Source organism: Cyanistes caeruleus, chromosome 3, assembly GCF_971803275.1.
Source record: "Cyanistes caeruleus chromosome 3, bCyaCae1.hap1.1, whole genome shotgun sequence".
Classification (NCBI taxonomy): domain Eukaryota; kingdom Metazoa; phylum Chordata; class Aves; order Passeriformes; family Paridae; genus Cyanistes; species Cyanistes caeruleus.
The window spans coordinates 114,668,040-114,684,321 of record NC_141703.1 but is presented as its reverse complement, the minus strand read 5'-3'; the positions used below and the strand labels follow the sequence as shown (position 1 = coordinate 114,684,321).

The window sequence follows — 16,282 nt, the reverse complement described above, 5'->3', positions numbered from 1 at the left end:
ACATCTTCTCAAAACATTACAAAATTCTACAGACATCTCACAAAATCTCCACACATTTCCACAAAATCTAAAAAAATTCCCGCAAAAATCTTCAAATCGCCTCCAAATCCCACAAAATTCAAGAGAAATCCTCAAAATTCCAAAAAAGTCCAACAAAATTCCCTAAATCTTCTCAAATGCCAAACAAACTCCTGCAACATCTCACAAAATCTCCAGCAATTTCCACAACATTTAGGAAAAATCCCTCAAACTTCTTCAAGTCTCCTCCAAATCCCACAAAATTCAAGACAAATCCTCAAAATCCCACAAAAATCCCACCAAATTCCAGAACCATCTCACAAAATCTCAACAAATTTCCACTAAATTCAAGAAAACTCTCACAAAGTTCTTGAAAGCCCCTCAAAATTCCAGAAAAATGCCACAAAATTCCCTACATCTTCTCAAAACCCAACCACATTCCTGCAACATCTCACAAAATCTCCACCCATAGCCAAAAAATTCAAGAAAAATCCCTCAAAATTCTTCAAGTCTCGTACAAATCCCAGAAAATTCCCACCAAATTCCAGAAACATCCCACAAAATCTCCTCAATATCACCAAACATTCTGGAAAAGCCCCTCAAAATTCCAGAAAAATGCCACAAAATTCCCTAAATCTGCTCAAAACATTACAAAATTCCACAGACATCTCACAAAATCTCCACCAATTTCCACAAAATTCAAGAAAAATCCCGCAAAATTCTTCAAGTCTCCTCCAAATCCCACAAAATTCAAGAGAAATCCTCAAAATTCCACAAAAATACCACAAAATTCCTTCCATCTTCTCAAAACCCAACCAAATTCCTGCAACATCTCACAAAATCTCCACCAATATCCAAAAAATTCAAGAAAAATCCCGCAAAATTCTTCAAGTCTCCTCCAAATCCCACAAACATCCCACAAACATCCCACAAACATCACACAAAATTCAAGAGAAATCCCACAAAATTCAAAAGAAATCGCACAAAATCCTGTACAAGCCCCACACAATTCGCTAAATCTTCTCAAAACCCAACCACATTCCTGCAACATCCCACAAAATCTCCACCAATTTCCACATCATTTAGGAAAAATCTCTCAAAATTCACTGAATTTCCTCAATATCCCACCAAATTCCAGAACCATCTCACAAAATCTCAACAAATTTCCACTAAATTCAAGAAAACTCTCACAAAGTTCTTGAAAGCCCCTCAAAATTCCAGAAAAATGCCACAAAATTCCCTACATCTTCTCAAAACATTACAAAATTCTACAGACATCTCACAAAATCTCCACACATTTCCACAAAATCTAAGAAAATTCCCTCCAAATTCTTCAAGTCTCCTCCAAATCCCACAAAATTCAAGAGAAATCCTCAAAATTCCACAAAAATCCCACAAAATTCCTTCCATCTTCTCAGAATCCAAACAAACTCCTGCAACATCTCACAAAATCTCCACCGATTTACAAACAATTCAAGAAAAATCCCACAAAATTCTTCAAGTCTCCTCCAAATCCCACAAAATTCAAGAGAAATCCTCAAAATTCCAGAAAAATGCCACAAAATTCCCTAAATCTTCTCAAAACCTTACAAAATTCCACAAACATTGTTATGAATACACTAGTATGAGATAAATAAGGAAAGGTTTTATTAATTACAGGAAGCCAGCAACAAGCAAAAGTTGGTGCCAGGCGGCAGGGAGAAGGAAAAGTCTCTTCCCCACAAAACTGTTGCACTTCCCGCTTCTTTGTTTCTCCTTTTATTCGTCTCGACTTCCGGGTTACGTGTCTTTTCTCCGGCGTCTCTGCGCATGCGTCTCTGGTTATTAGAGGGTCATTTTTTGCTCTCTGGTGGTCGTAAATGGGAGGCTCCAAGTCTTCCTCAATCTTACTCTGCTGACCTTTTCTCACTGTTTTCCCCTCAAGGTTTATCTTGTCCTAGCATTCCAGGACTTTCTGCTAGGCTGTTAATAATTATGCCAGCCTCAGCGAGTTAGCGGCCTTCAACCTCTTCCCAATTTTATACCCAAAGTACAATTTTGCAAAGCATCATATCATATCTATATATTTAAGAGAACAAAAGAGTTTCTGTCTATTACAACTCCCCCCTTTTTCTATTCCTTACTTTTGTTCGCTGAATCTTTGTTGTTCCCTTTTACTTAATTCTAAATAATCTTCTGTTTCTTCTCCCTTTAAGGCCTCATATTTAGCATGTATTAACATAAGGTGTGCTGCTTCTAATCTGTTTTTCACGATATTAATAATTTTACTGAGAATGCAAGGGCCTAAAGTAAGTTCTAAAATTAGTAAAATTAGCGGCCCCATTATGGTGGATAACAAAGTAGTTAACCAGGGGGAGTAATTAAACCAAGATTCATACCAACTCTGTTGCATTTCTTGTTCTTTCTTTCTCTTTTTCAGTCCTTCCTGTAATTTGGCCATGGTTTCTCTTACTATTCCACTTTTATTTACATGTACACAACGTTCTTCCTTAAGGGCAGCACAAAGGACTCCTTGTCGTAAAAATAATAGATTTAATCCCCTTTTATTTTGCAAGGCCACTTCAGCCAGTGAGTCTAGGGAGTCTGTGAGATCCTTTATAGATTTATTAATTCTTCTTAAATCCTCATCTACTGAAATTCTAAGCTCTCTGAGTCCCTGGTGCTGATTTACTAAAGATGCTACACCTGTTCCTAATCCAGCCCCTCCTATGCCTAGCAATACAGCTACTGTTAGTGCTGTGAGGGGTTCTCGCTTCACTAAATGATGTTCTGGGTTTTGATATTGTGTATACACATATTCTTCAGAATGATAAATAATCCTGGGAACTATTATAACCTGTATGCAGAATTCATAAGTTACATTAAAGGCTGTTACAGAAACACATGGGGTTACTCCTAAAGTGTTACAAACCCATTTAGTATTAGGTGCTGGAATCAGCCACTGAGCTGGCTTGCGAGGGTCATTAATCAGTATTTTTGTTTGGCATAAGTAATTCTTATCTAGGGGCACATTTCCCACACATTTCCCTTTTCCAGTGACTCGAGATAATGTTATTCCTGGAGTATTTTCCCTTCCTGATTGCCATAAGCAAGCAGCAGGATTGGTGCCATTCACTCTTTTTGGTTCTGCTATGGAGCCTATGGCCTCATAAAAGGGTGGGTTAATGTTATAACATAACCAACATTCTCTAGTTAAATTTGGGTGTGTATCATTTAATACTTTAAAGGTAGCTTGCAGAATTTTCCAAAGAGCCTCGTTTCCATATTCTTGGGGTGTCTCTACTGTGGTTAATACTTGGGTGCTATTTTCTAGTTTTTCTGAATGGTTATTCTGATCCCTTACTTTGGGGTCTTCTGCTCCCCACACCACTGGATTTGGTCCAACAGATCCCGAGTCATGGGGAACCACCTCTTTCTTTATGAGTATGTGCACTCCCCAATCCCTTCTGGGTTCCCATACTCTGAGACCCCAGGTTCTTCCCAATAACCACCCAGGATCTTGGGATTGTGTGATATTAATATAGCAAAATTTGCAAGTTTTAATATATGTTACTTCTTCTGAGGGGCCTATCCAGGGTTTTACACATCTGTGTGGACCCCGTTCAACTTTTAGATACTTATTTGGGTTCTGTATTTTTCATTCTATGGAAATTGTCTCACAGCTTCAATATCTACAGTAAAATACGCCGGGATAATTACAATACCTTCTGCTTGGATTAGAAGCTGGGTGTATATATATATAGTACTTTATGCTTGGGCGGGAAATAACTAATACCTTTCTACTTAATGAGAAAGTCTAGTGTAACTTGAAAGTTAGGGGCTTCAGAGGCGATCTGTGATTGGATAATAACCTGGTCCTCCCATCGGATTAAGGACTAATTGAAGGGTTCGTGAGTTTTACTTGTGCAAATGTTAAATGTGCTGATTAAGATTATAAATGTTACTTTTTTAATGAGCATTGGCTTCCCCTGCTATAATAGAGGCTTTTCTTTTGTAAAGTGTCAATTTGGATTCTCTAGAAATTATTTCGCTGGGTTATCTCATTCCCATTCTTGTGGCATTTCCAGGACTATGACCTTTTGGTCTCATATATATTGGAGTGTTTCCCTCCACAGTTTATTACTCTTCTGCCTTTCCCATCGTCGACCCAGTTGCCACAGGACACGGGGTGTACCATCTTCTCGGCAGCAAGAGTATTCTTCAGGAGGGAGATTACTCTTTATTTTATTGATTCTTTGTATGTATTTTTCTTAATTTTTATGCTTTACTAAAGGGGTATTGCACCTCAATTCCTGGAGCCACCATCTGCACAACCCAGCTACTATATTTGCTACAAAAGGCGCAGGTTCGTTTGGATGGTAACAATAATACAAGGGGTTAACTCCTCTTGCATAGATAGTCTACCACTCCTCTGATCTTGTCTCAAATTCTCTTGCTCGTATTCTGGTTACTAGGGCTCAATCAGTGAGTCTCCTCTGGGCAGTGTAGCAAGATCTACACACCTCTCTTGGTGGATAGCCTCTATGACAGTGGGTCCACCAGTGTTCTTTACATATTATACATTTAAAACAGACAAAAGGATAACAATCTCAGCATAAAGCACAGCTTATTTTAACACTTCTATTATATATTTCTTCACCACTAGATAGAGGTATTTTATATTCTATATAAAAGCTTTTATGGAGTTTACTATTCATAAATTTCTAAGCAGGTTAATAGTTCTTGAATGTTATTTTGTTCGGGATATCTTAAGTTTCAAATCCTCAGCCGGGCTAACCACTTTCCAGTTATTATCTTTTGGTGGCTTCACAGGTCCTTTTATTCGACTCGCATGTGTCCATCCCTTCTCTGCGGTTCGGATTGCAGAATCAGTTGTTAGCAGGACTTGATACGGTTTCTCCCACTTCGGTGTTAGAGGATTCTTTTTTCAACTTCTTATCAGCACCCACTCTCCTGGTTATACTTGGTGTAATATAAAATCTAATAGTGGTCTTTGAGCTAGCATCCCTTTTCCCCACAATGCTCTTTTGAACTTCATTAATTTTATTAAGTACTTATTGATGTATTGATCACTCACGTTTGGATGTGTTTGAACTTCTTCTATATTATAGGGCATACCGTATAACATCTCAAAAAGGGGAAATTCCCAAATCTACTCTTGGCTGGGTTCGAATATTCAAAAGGGCTAGTGAAACACACTTAACTCATGATAATTTCGTTTCCATCACCAGTTTGGTCTTTTCTACTTTTCCAGAACTTTGAGGGTGCTAAGGGGTGTGTTGTTCTCCCTTTATTCCTAATGCAACCCCCAATGGATCTTTCAACAATTGCCCCATTTCTTTTTTGAAGTCTCTAACATTCCCCGAACTAAGAGGGACAGATATAAACTCTATTCCAGCTTGGGGCCACCCATTGGCATTTCTCTTAATGGAAATAGGTTCTCTTGTTTCTTTCTGGATCTATTCCTGGTAACAGGCCCCACATCTGGCATGTCTAAATCCTCCTCCTCGGGGTTTGGAGGGGGAGGGGCTCGTGGTGGTGGTACAAATGGAGGGGGGTGCATTATCAAAGTGTCTTCTTTTCGGGGTTTCTTTTTTTCTTTCTCTTCCCCTCCCCTGAGTTCTCTGTCAGCTCAAATATAAAAACCTCAGGATTTACTACCCAGATCTCTGCATAAGCACTTTCCTCTGAGCTAAAGGGGATTTTTGTATTTACCCAGGAGTTTAATTTTTGTTTAACCTAATCTTCGGTTGATCTAAATATAGGCTAAAATACATTCTTTGAAATTTCCTTTCCTCCCCATACTTCTACACAATAATGAATCATTTTTGCCTTATCCTTATTTTCTGTTCCTGGGAAATGCTCCCAATTCTCTAATATAAAACCCAACGGACTATCTCTAGGTACGGGTGGAAGTTTAATAGATACAGGGTGCTTGCTTCTCCCCTGCCCCATTCTTCCGGAGTGCCTTCAATCACACAGCCGCTTTCGCTTCCCCTTGTTTGTGGCCCACGCCCTCGCGGGCTAATGGGAACCGCACTACTGAAGGGCCCAAACTCGCTTGGGGAATCCGTCGACCAGTCCCCCTCTCACACACACCCCACTCGCCACAATCCGGGATCCTGACCCCGACCGAACGGTTCCCGTAATACTCGCGTGTCCCGCGTCTTCGTCCGGACTCTGTGCACAGATTTTAAGGGGTCGACTGGTCTCCCTTTTGCTTATTGCTTTAAATTTAGGTTTGTCGGTGCAACCGAGGCAGAAACCGGTCCTCTGGGCTGCTAGATGTTAGCGGGGCACCCCCTGTCACGATCCGCAAGGTGGGATTCGTGATGTGGTTCTTTTAGCCGGTCTTAGAGTACAAAAGATTATCAGCAAACCAAGGACTTAAACAAGAAAACACAGTTTATTGAGTGCTCATCAGCACTAATATGCGATAGAGGGAAAGAAAAGAGAAAGCAAAGCATAAGGAAAAGAGAGTAAGGGGATTATAGCTACCAACGTCGAAGTCCACTCAGCCGTCCAACGACGCAGAGTCTTCTGTCCGTTGGGGAGATCTCAAAGGAAGGTGAGTTTGGGGTATAATTTTATAGTCTTTTGCAAAGCGAGGGGCGCAGGGCCAAAACCAGATGAGACTGATGATCATTGTGCTGAATTCCATTCCATGGGGAGCAGGTGTAGGGTACAGAGCGATCCATGTCTTGCAAGTCTTTGCTCACCAGCAGGAACAAGGACAAGGTGTTGTGGAAAACCCATTGCACCGGGTACCAGGCACAAACCTCTGCTCACCAGCAGGAATGAGAGCCATGAGTCGTGGAAAACCCGTTGTGCAGGTTACCAAGCCTCTGCTCACCAGCAGGAACGAGAGCAGTGTACCGTGCAACCACCTGCAAACAATCACTGAGCAAACATCCATCTCAGCTAGGCCGAAACCCCCAAACCAAGTCCCTTGTGATATTCAGGGTCTCAGTCTCTGTCCTTGAGACGGTTGTGAGACAGATGAGGGAATCTTTGGGCCGTCTCTTACACCACCCCGTGGCTCACAATCGTCGAGGTCTTTCTGCACGATGTTGTAGTACTGCTGCAGAATTCTTCTCTGAAGTCTTCAGGACTCGTTACAGTTGGTAGTATATCCCAGAAAAAACAGAGACAGGTAGTAGGGAAAAGATAAGGGACAGAAAAAGGAAAAAGAGAAAACAAAAACAATAAGAAAATCAATATGCTGATTTCAAAGAAAAACTATTCCATATATATAATTTCAACTAAGACTTACATATTGGTTTCTTATCTTAAAACAAACAATAAATTATATTCTAAAATACACCATGATAAAATGATTAACCTCATAGTCACAATGTCAGATTATTTATTGTAGTGCCTGCATAATTCATCGAGTATTGATAACCTTAGGGGTATCAGCAACATGTAAAGTACCAATCATGTTGTGTGCATCCATTATGGAAGTCAATTGTGTCAACCGCTTCATCATTCTCCAATTCAGGATGTACAAGATTGCTGATAGAACAAAGATAGAACCAAGTAAAACTAAAACCAAGAGGACGACGATGGGATGACACAATTTGTTCAAAACACCTGTAGCAGTTGGTGACCACCCAAAAAGAGTGTCCCACCACTTGTGTTCAGCATCTTTCCTTACTCTTTCCAGAACACGATGTATTCCTTTCACATTGTGGTGAACCGTAACTAAGGTCTTTTGTCCATCCTTTTTGATCTTTTCCAAAATTTCGATTAAATCCTGGTGAAGCAACAATTGCCTTACCAGAGTAAAGTTCATTCCAATTGGAGCAGGCACTAAACGATGAATCAAAGTGTAATTATACTGCAAAAGATAATATGAAGTAACTGGAGCTAAATTGGAAAAGTCACATCCTACAATCTCAGTAAAATTGCATACACAAAAATTTGAATGATTCTTAGTATCCACTACTATGTTTTCTACAAGCATACTATCACAAGCAGTTCTCAAGCATACACATCCATTGCCTACATACACAAGCACTGTTTCAGAAGTCTCATTAGGATGGATTTCAAAATGACAGATATTCTGTTCTGTGTCTAAACAAATGTCTTGAGCTTTGATTGCATTACTTTCACAGATAAACCCTTGTTGTTCCTGGACAATACAATTTTCTAAACCAACAGTTTGCCATTTCCCACCAATCTGACGGGCCCATTCCCTATGCTCTAAAGGATAGAGAACAGCTCCGTCATGATTCAGCCCCAGTGCAATGATAGGAAAGATTGAATGTACTGAAGCATTACGTATTGTCAACACAAAAGCTGTGGCTGTGTTTGTGGTGGGATCGTAGGTAAAATTTACCAAATTCCACCAAGATTGAAATTCCTTTTCAAAATCATTGGCATTGTCCCAGACTATTTTCCGAATCTCAGTGGGAAAGGTGCCTTCTTCACCCTCTCTGATAATTGATGCAGCAACTGACTGCATCCACAACTGGGCTTGAATACAGCTAAGAGCCAGAGAAACATTGTTTTGGGTAGCACTGAGTGCATCAATTATTAATTTGTGATCATCTACATTTACCCTTTCCCAATTTGGTAATATGTTTGATAGCAACCACTGTTGGGTTCCCAAAGCAGTTAAAGATGACCTCAGTGGTTGTTGTATTTTGGTCAAATCTTTAGTTGCAACAGCCAATTTATTCATCAATACTTCTGAATCAATACTATTCAAAATTCCTAGTCCTGATCCCACGACACCGGTTATATCTCTTGTCATCCGTTTGTGAAAAGGATTTCGCTTTCGCAACCAGGTTGTCCACCCCTCAAAGGAAGTTTGCAAAAAAGGTGAACAAGCTGGCTGAATCTCTGAGACATTGTTTTGCATTAGTAATTTAACCTGTTTGATAGACCATGCTGGATTAAATAGCATTTGTTGTTGGCCAGTTTTCCTGATTACATAGGGTCCAATTTCAGAAATTTTTGGAGTCAATCTAATTGGTGGTTGTGTGGTAGGTAGTACAACCTGAATATTAAGCTCTCCTCAATATTTGGTATTGTTTTTACCACACACGACTTTGGAGGACAATTGTACAGCCGTTAAATTCAGCCAACAATCTTGATTCCGAGTTTCACAAGATATAACCTGGCCACGAGATCCGGCAACTTGACTGTGTACAGGCTCAGTATGGGATCCGGTACTCAGTCTGCAGCGTATTGAAACGTCATCACCTTGAGTTAACAGAAAAGAAAGGGAAAATATTAGCTTTGTCATTTAGCACAAAAAGGGGTATTCACACCATGGTATGTGATTATTACACTAAATATAGGCTTTGTTACAGCATTTATTTTAAATCTATAAGTTCATGGTTTATCTGATCTTCATGTCCCTCGGTGTTCTTCTGTAGAAAATAAACAAAACAGAGTCTGCCACATAGGGGCAGGAGATTAAAATGATGGAATTATCCAGTGGGTGTTTATCCAATGCTCTATCCCCAGGGCATCGGAGGTTACCCATGAATATTTTCCTGTAGTTCTTTTAAAAGTTTCAGTTTGGACTAACCAAGATATAATCCCCACTCTTACCAGCAGAAAGCGTAGAATTTCTTGCCACTTTTCCTTCTGCCATACTGAAATTCTGTTTACTTCCCAGTCCTTTTGTTGCCAAAAAGGAAGCCACTCAGTATATCCCTTGAACATAGCAGAGGAGTTAGTGTAGATACAGACAGGAGAGGTATTCTGTACCTCATGTTGGAAAACACTCCAAACAGCTATCAGCTCTGCAGCCTGAGTGCTGCTTTCTTCCTCAATAACAATTTGTTCAGCAGAGGAAAGGTGGAGGGCTACTGCCCCACACCTCCACACCTCTCCCTCTCGTTTGGCAGAGGTATCAGTGAACCAAGAGTTTGCTGATTGTTTTTGCTCACTGTCCAGAACCTGTGAGTGGTGTTGCTTTGGCCCACTGCCCAGGATCAGTTGAGGGTGAGGTGGAGTGCTTGGTACACTGGGGCTGGAATCCTGCCACTGAGAGACCAATTCACTTAATTTTTTAAGCGGCAGGTTAACCATTAAACCCTTCGGTACCCCTTTCTTCACCCCCAAGTTCCACCAATACTGTAGGCTAGAAATCAGCCTACCCTTTTCTGTTTTTATGTTGGGAGGGGTTTCTTTAATTATCAAGTCAGGTTTGTCGTGGCTGCTACTTAAGCTCTCAGTTTTTTGTATCACTTGATTTTTTACAGCTCCTTCTGTTATTGAGAAGATGTTAGAGTCATGTTCAATCTGGGCATACCACTTTCTCACTGAGGCCCTCTGGGCCACCCCGTCAGGGTGGAGAGTCCCAGTAGTGGCTGTCTTAGTAATTTCAAAAGGGCCTTTTAATGCAATTGGTTGTTGTTGTGTAATTTTTTCTCCTTCTATGAGAGCTGGATTAACTACCAACAGTCCCTTTTCCCAGGTAGTGTACCTCTTTTCAGCATCTTTATTTTTTATTACTTCTTTTTCATCTCCTCCCACAAGGATATCATCTGTGGTTGTTTGGAGGAGAATTGCTGTAGGTTTCAGTGATTCTGGAAGACCACAAATTAAAGGGGTCATAATTTCAGCTTTCACAGGTAACAAAATTGGTGATTCATAACCAACAATTAATTTTCTTTCATAAATCAGTTGTAGACAAGCTGCCTTATGAATGTTTTTGAGAATTTGGTCTGGGGAGCCGGTTAGAGCTACAGGATCTCCCCTTTCCAGGGGGTTAAGTCCCCCTGCCCAATATGCAGCTCGCTGTGTTAGGGACCATGGGTTGTGGTTATCTCCTGTTGTTAAGAAAACACCATGTCCCCAGTAACCACTTGCTTCTTGTTCAGATAATCGAATTTGATCTCCCCCTGTGAGAGACACTCGAAATACGTATTCTGTCTCTGACTCCTGAGGGAGACGCCCATACTCCTTTTTTAACTTAGCCAATTCAGTAGCAGTGTATGGGATTTCTTTAGTGGCTATATGTGGATCAAGATCTTCATCATTGATATAGTTATATTCTGTTTTAATCAAAGGTCTTATTTGGGAGCAACAGTTTTCACCACAATTTTTTACCAAATGTAATTCTGCTTGAGAATATTTGTGATTTATCTGAGGAGTTTCTTTTTCCAGCGACTCCTTAAAGGAATCAGCACACTGTGAATTTTTGGCACACTCCTCACTCAGAGCAGTTCGTAACAAATTATTTTCATTTTGCAAACTTTCAACTAAATTTTGTAGGGATTCAATAATTGCATTTTCTTCCTGCCTTCGTCTCGTGCGAGCCTCTACAGCTGACGTAAGGCAAGCTCCCAATACAGAACAAATTATGGTTTTATTACGGCCAAATTTGAACTTTGCCTCATGTTGCAGGGAGCAAATTCTATCAGTTACATTTTCTAGGTTGTACCAATTATTTTGAGCCCATTCTTCCCCAGCTGGGGAGGGCTTAGCATTGTGTTTTGCTAACAAAGCAATGAATGCAGCTTTACCTTTTATACTAGAGTTTTCAGAGTGTTTACTCATGTTTGTGTGTGTGAAGGGTTCAGTACCACTACAGGGAGGTAAGACTTAAGTTACGCACAGACGCAGCCTTTGCCACGTCACCCTTCGCGTCCCTGTATGGATGAAGAGACAAAATCTGCTTGGGAGGCACCCCTTTATGTTAAAATTCAAGTTGTCTCTTTACTACACCAAGCAGTCAAAATTCATCAAAAACACATAACAGTACACAGAACCACTACAGGGAGGTAAAACTCACACTACATCAGACGCAGCCAATGCTGCGTTCCCCCCTGCCGTGGGTGGAGAGACCAAATCTGCTTGGGAGGCACACCTTTATGTTAAAATTCAGACTCTCCGCTACACCAAGCAGTCAAAATTCATCAAAAACACATAACAGTACACAGAACCACTACAGGGAGGTAAAACTCAGTTACACTACATCAGACGCAGCCAATGCTGCGTTCCCCCCTGTCGTGGGTGGAGAGACCAAATCTGCTTGGGAGGCACACCTTTATGTTAAAATTCAGACTCTCCGCTACACCAAGCAGTCAGCATATAAAAAACCAGTAAGTCCCACCTTTTGTACTCAAAGATCCCATGTAAAATTCTGAAGACAGAGCCCTCAAATGAGTGTAGGGGTGCTTTTCACCTGGGCGTGTGCAGTTTGCGAGAAATTCGAGTCGCCTCCCTTGCTTTCTAGACACTGCTCACCAGCGTGGCAGGCTGGGTGCGGCTGAAGCAAAACGTCCTTCCCCTGATACAGACTGCACAACAACCTGCAACCCCTTCTGTCTCTCAGAATCCTGTCCGTGACGCCAATTTATGTCACGATCCGCAAGGTGGGATTCGTGATGTGGTTCTTTTAGCCGGTCTTAGAGTACAAAAGATTATCAGCAAACCAAGGACTTAAACAAGAAAACACAGTTTATTGAGTGCTCATCAGCACTAATATGCGATAGAGGGAAAGAAAAGAGAAAGCAAAGCATAAGGAAAAGAGAGTAAGGGGATTATAGCTACCAACGTCGAAGTCCACTCAGCCGTCCAACGACGCAGAGTCTTCTGTCCGTTGGGGAGATCTCAAAGGAAGGTGAGTTTGGGGTATAATTTTATAGTCTTTTGCAAAGCGAGGGGCGCAGGGCCAAAACCAGATGAGACTGATGATCATTGTGCTGAATTCCATTCCATGGGGAGCAGGTGTAGGGTACAGAGCGATCCATGTCTTGCAAGTCTTTGCTCACCAGCAGGAACAAGGACAAGGTGTTGTGGAAAACCCATTGCACCGGGTACCAGGCACAAACCTCTGCTCACCAGCAGGAATGAGAGCCATGAGTCGTGGAAAACCCGTTGTGCAGGTTACCAAGCCTCTGCTCACCAGCAGGAACGAGAGCAGTGTACCGTGCAACCACCTGCAAACAATCACTGAGCAAACATCCATCTCAGCTAGGCCGAAACCCCCAAACCAAGTCCCTTGTGATATTCAGGGTCTCAGTCTCTGTCCTTGAGACGGTTGTGAGACAGATGAGGGAATCTTTGGGCCGTCTCTTACACCCCCCCAGTAGTGCCGAGAATCTGTCCTACAGATTGCATCCGAGTCACGGGGCACCAAATTTGTTATGAATGCACTCAAAAGAGTGATATGGTTTAATCAGAGAAAAGTTTTATTAATTACAGCAAGCAAGCAATAAGCAATAGATCAGCGCTGGGCGACAGAGGAGCAGGAGGATTCCCGCTCCACGAAACTGCCGCGCTTCCGGCTTCCGTGTTTCCCCTTTTAAGTGCCTCGGCTTCCGGGTTACGTGTCCTTTCTCCGGCATTTCTGCGCATGCGTCTCTAGTTATTAGGGGGTCGTTTTCTGCTCTCTGGTGGTCGTGGGATGTAGGCTCCAAGTCTTCCTCAATCTTACTCTGCTGACCTTTTCTCACTGTTTTTCTTTTAAGGTTTACCTTGTCCTGGCATTCCAGGAGTCTCTGCTAGGCTGTTAATTATTATGCCAGCCTCAGCGAGTTAGCGGCCTTCAACTTCTTCTCGATTTTACACACAAAGCACAATTTTGCAAAGCATCATATCATATCTATATATTTAGGCGAACAAAAGAGTTTTTGTCTATTACAGAAGGGTTCAGAGGGAGACAGGAGGGGAGGCCAAAAGGGGAGGGAAAGGGGTCGACTTTGGTGAGGAGAGGGGAAGGGGGAAAGGGAGAGAAAGAGTAGGAATACGGGGAGGAGGAAGGAAGCGTAGAGGGTGGGTAGAGGAGGGGAAGTCAAAGCCCGACCTGTCCCAGGCTGCGGAGCCCGGAAAGGAGGGATACCTTCCCCACCGTGCTCGCAGTGAGCGAATGGCGACCGAGGCGATTGCCGGGAATTAAATCACCTCTGCCCTGCTCCGTGTAGCCGCCCTGGGGCCCGAGCACCTCAGCCAGCCCCGCTCCCCGATACCGCCTGGTCCCGCCCCCGGGCCCCTCCTGACAGAGCCCCGGCTCCGCCCCGGCACCCCGCCCTGTCCGGGGTGGGGGCGGGACCAGCGCTCGTGGCCCCGCCCCTCACACCTGGGCCGGTCCCGCCCCTCACACCTGGGCCGAACCGGGGTTGCTCCCGGCCCCGCGCGGAGCCCGGGGCGCTGGGGCGGGGCCGGGAATGGCACCGGGGGCTCCGGTTAGGATCCTGTCGGTGTCCGCTGGGGGTCTCGAGCGGTGCCGCCTCACCCCCGGCGGGATGCGGGATTCGGGTCTGAGGGCTGTACTGGAGCCGGGATCGGGAGCGGCATCGCCGCGGGCGGCGGGAGCCGCTCCGAGACGCGCCCCGGGGCCGAGCCCGGCGCTGCCGCTCCCGCTCCAGCCGGCGCTCCGGGCACGGCCCCGCTGCGGGGAGCCCCCGTGCAGGCCCCAGGAGCCTCCAAACCTCGCCGTTCCCTGCGGCGCCAGGGAACTTTTGTTCCTGCGTAGGCAGAAAATTGTTTACGAGAAAACTCAGAACTCAAGGATACGGGATCTGAGGGGGGAGGAGAGATTCTGGTATAAATTCAAAACGCATTGGGAAAAACAAATCTATGGAACAGCTCATTTCCTCTCCCAAACTGGTGTCTGTGTGATCGTCTGTGATTCCAGCTGTTCCAATGGGGTTTTCAACCTGCGGGGTTATAATGACCTGCCAGGTGCTAAGCACGACAGAAAAGAATGGGAAAACTCTCTGCATCAGGCAGTGGAGCCTCTCAGTAGTGTCCCAAAGGTTTAGCAGGGCCCAGCATATCTGGATGGAATTTGAGGAGTCCCAGCACAGCCCCTCTGTATTGTTCCTCTGGAGCTGACACTTCCCAGCATCCCTGACCAGGCTTTGGGAGCCCCAGCACAGGCCCCCGGGTACATCCCACTGCTTCTTCAAGTCCTCTTTAAGCAGGATTATTTTTTGGGGGTTAGGAGCACCCAAAGCCAGCAGAACTGGCCTTAACTATTTTTGGGGGTATCTCTCCTCTTTCTTCTTCACCAAACTCCCACTGTGAAAACCCAGCCTAAGGCTCAGCTCCCCATCCCCTCAATCTCTCCCAATGAATTGGGCTTGGATTTCCCAATAGAGCAGGGCAGAAATGCTGTTATATATTTTGATATATCCTTATATATATATATATATATATATATATATAAATATATATATATATTTGATATATATCCTTATCATGTATCCTAATTGCTGTGATTGGTGAAGAAACAATTGAAAGAAATTAAAGGAATGAGGAGAAATTGAATGAGTTGCCAGCTCCAACCAAGGGATGTTCAAACCCCCTATCAACGATTTGCTTTAATTAACCAACTCCAACAAAGTCATTAGCACCATATTGATGCAGTAGGATTCTTTTGAATTGAGTTATAGATAAATATTGCAGAATGTTAAAACCTTTCTAAACCCAGAAACTCTTTTAAGAGATATACAGGGCACAGCTGCAGAGAGAGTCTTGGCATTCAGGGCAAAAATCCCAAAGTTTTCAGTCTTTAGCATCTTCCACTATGTCATCATTGGCAGAAAACACGGCTTCAGCCTCAGGAAGACACAGTCGGAGATCTTGGTCTCACCTCAGCCTTTCAGCAGGCACAGTCCTCAGGGAAAGAGAAGAAAATGGGTAAGAATAGGCAGCCTACTTCCAGAAAATCAGCATAATTCATAAAGCATTAAGTAGAGCTGTAAGAACTTCCCCAAAGGTTAATTTCCCTGCAGACTGAGGCTCCAAGTTGAAGCACAGGCTGGACCTGCCATGGACAGACTACAGAAACCTGAGAAGTAAAAGCTACTCAGCCAATTCCATAAAACATTCCAAAATCAGGCTCTGGGATGCAACCATCTCTTCTCTCACCTTCAGACATACAGAATGAGGTCTATTGCTCTTAAGCAGCATTTGAAAACTTGTTAGAGCAGAAACTGCCCCACAAATGACACTGCAGTAATGGAAGCTCCTCTGGCAGGTCTGTCAGTAACAAAATGCTGAACAGAAAAGGATGTAAGACCCATCACAACAGGCTGAACTGGAGCACAACTTCAAAACAGGGCAGGTGGAGGGTAGAAGCTTTTCCAAGAGAAGCAGCGCCTACCAATGGGATAGAATGGGGAAATTCATTCGCAGTTTTTGGAGAAAACTTTTTAAAGCTCACAGTTGTAAAGCCAAGTAGTGATGGGTAACAAAGAAAAAAAAAAACCAGAAACAAAATCCAAACCACTTTTTGAAATTATTCTTGCTTTATACCACAACTGCTTGCTCTTGCTCTAGGTGGAACACTCAT

The 16,282-nt window shown here is 43.2% G+C and overlaps 2 protein-coding genes and 1 long non-coding RNA gene across 3 annotated transcripts; all 3 read right to left on the bottom strand.

The window, feature by feature from the left end:
* Positions 1-4,262: 4,262 nt before the first annotated feature.
* LOC147654479 (uncharacterized) lies at positions 4,263-13,272 on the bottom strand. Its single transcript, XR_015285282.1, has 2 exons — positions 13,066-13,272; positions 4,263-6,321 (listed from the first exon to the last, which is right to left on the bottom strand). It is a non-coding gene; the product is annotated as an uncharacterized LOC147654479 (long non-coding RNA).
* LOC147654480 (uncharacterized) lies at positions 6,406-11,585 on the bottom strand. The gene is made up of 2 exons (XM_086883773.1): positions 6,875-11,585; positions 6,406-6,809 (listed from the first exon to the last, which is right to left on the bottom strand). The coding sequence occupies exon 1, from the start codon at positions 11,536-11,538 to the stop codon at positions 9,445-9,447; it is 2,094 nt and encodes a 697-aa protein (XP_086739899.1). The 5' UTR covers positions 11,539-11,585; the 3' UTR covers positions 6,406-6,809; positions 6,875-9,444.
* On the bottom strand, positions 7,406-9,271 carry LOC147654481 (uncharacterized). Its single transcript, XM_086879447.1, has 2 exons — positions 9,229-9,271; positions 7,406-9,039 (listed from the first exon to the last, which is right to left on the bottom strand). The coding sequence occupies exons 1-2, from the start codon at positions 9,269-9,271 to the stop codon at positions 7,406-7,408; spliced, it is 1,677 nt and encodes a 558-aa protein (XP_086735573.1).
* Positions 13,273-16,282: the final 3,010 nt, after the last annotated feature.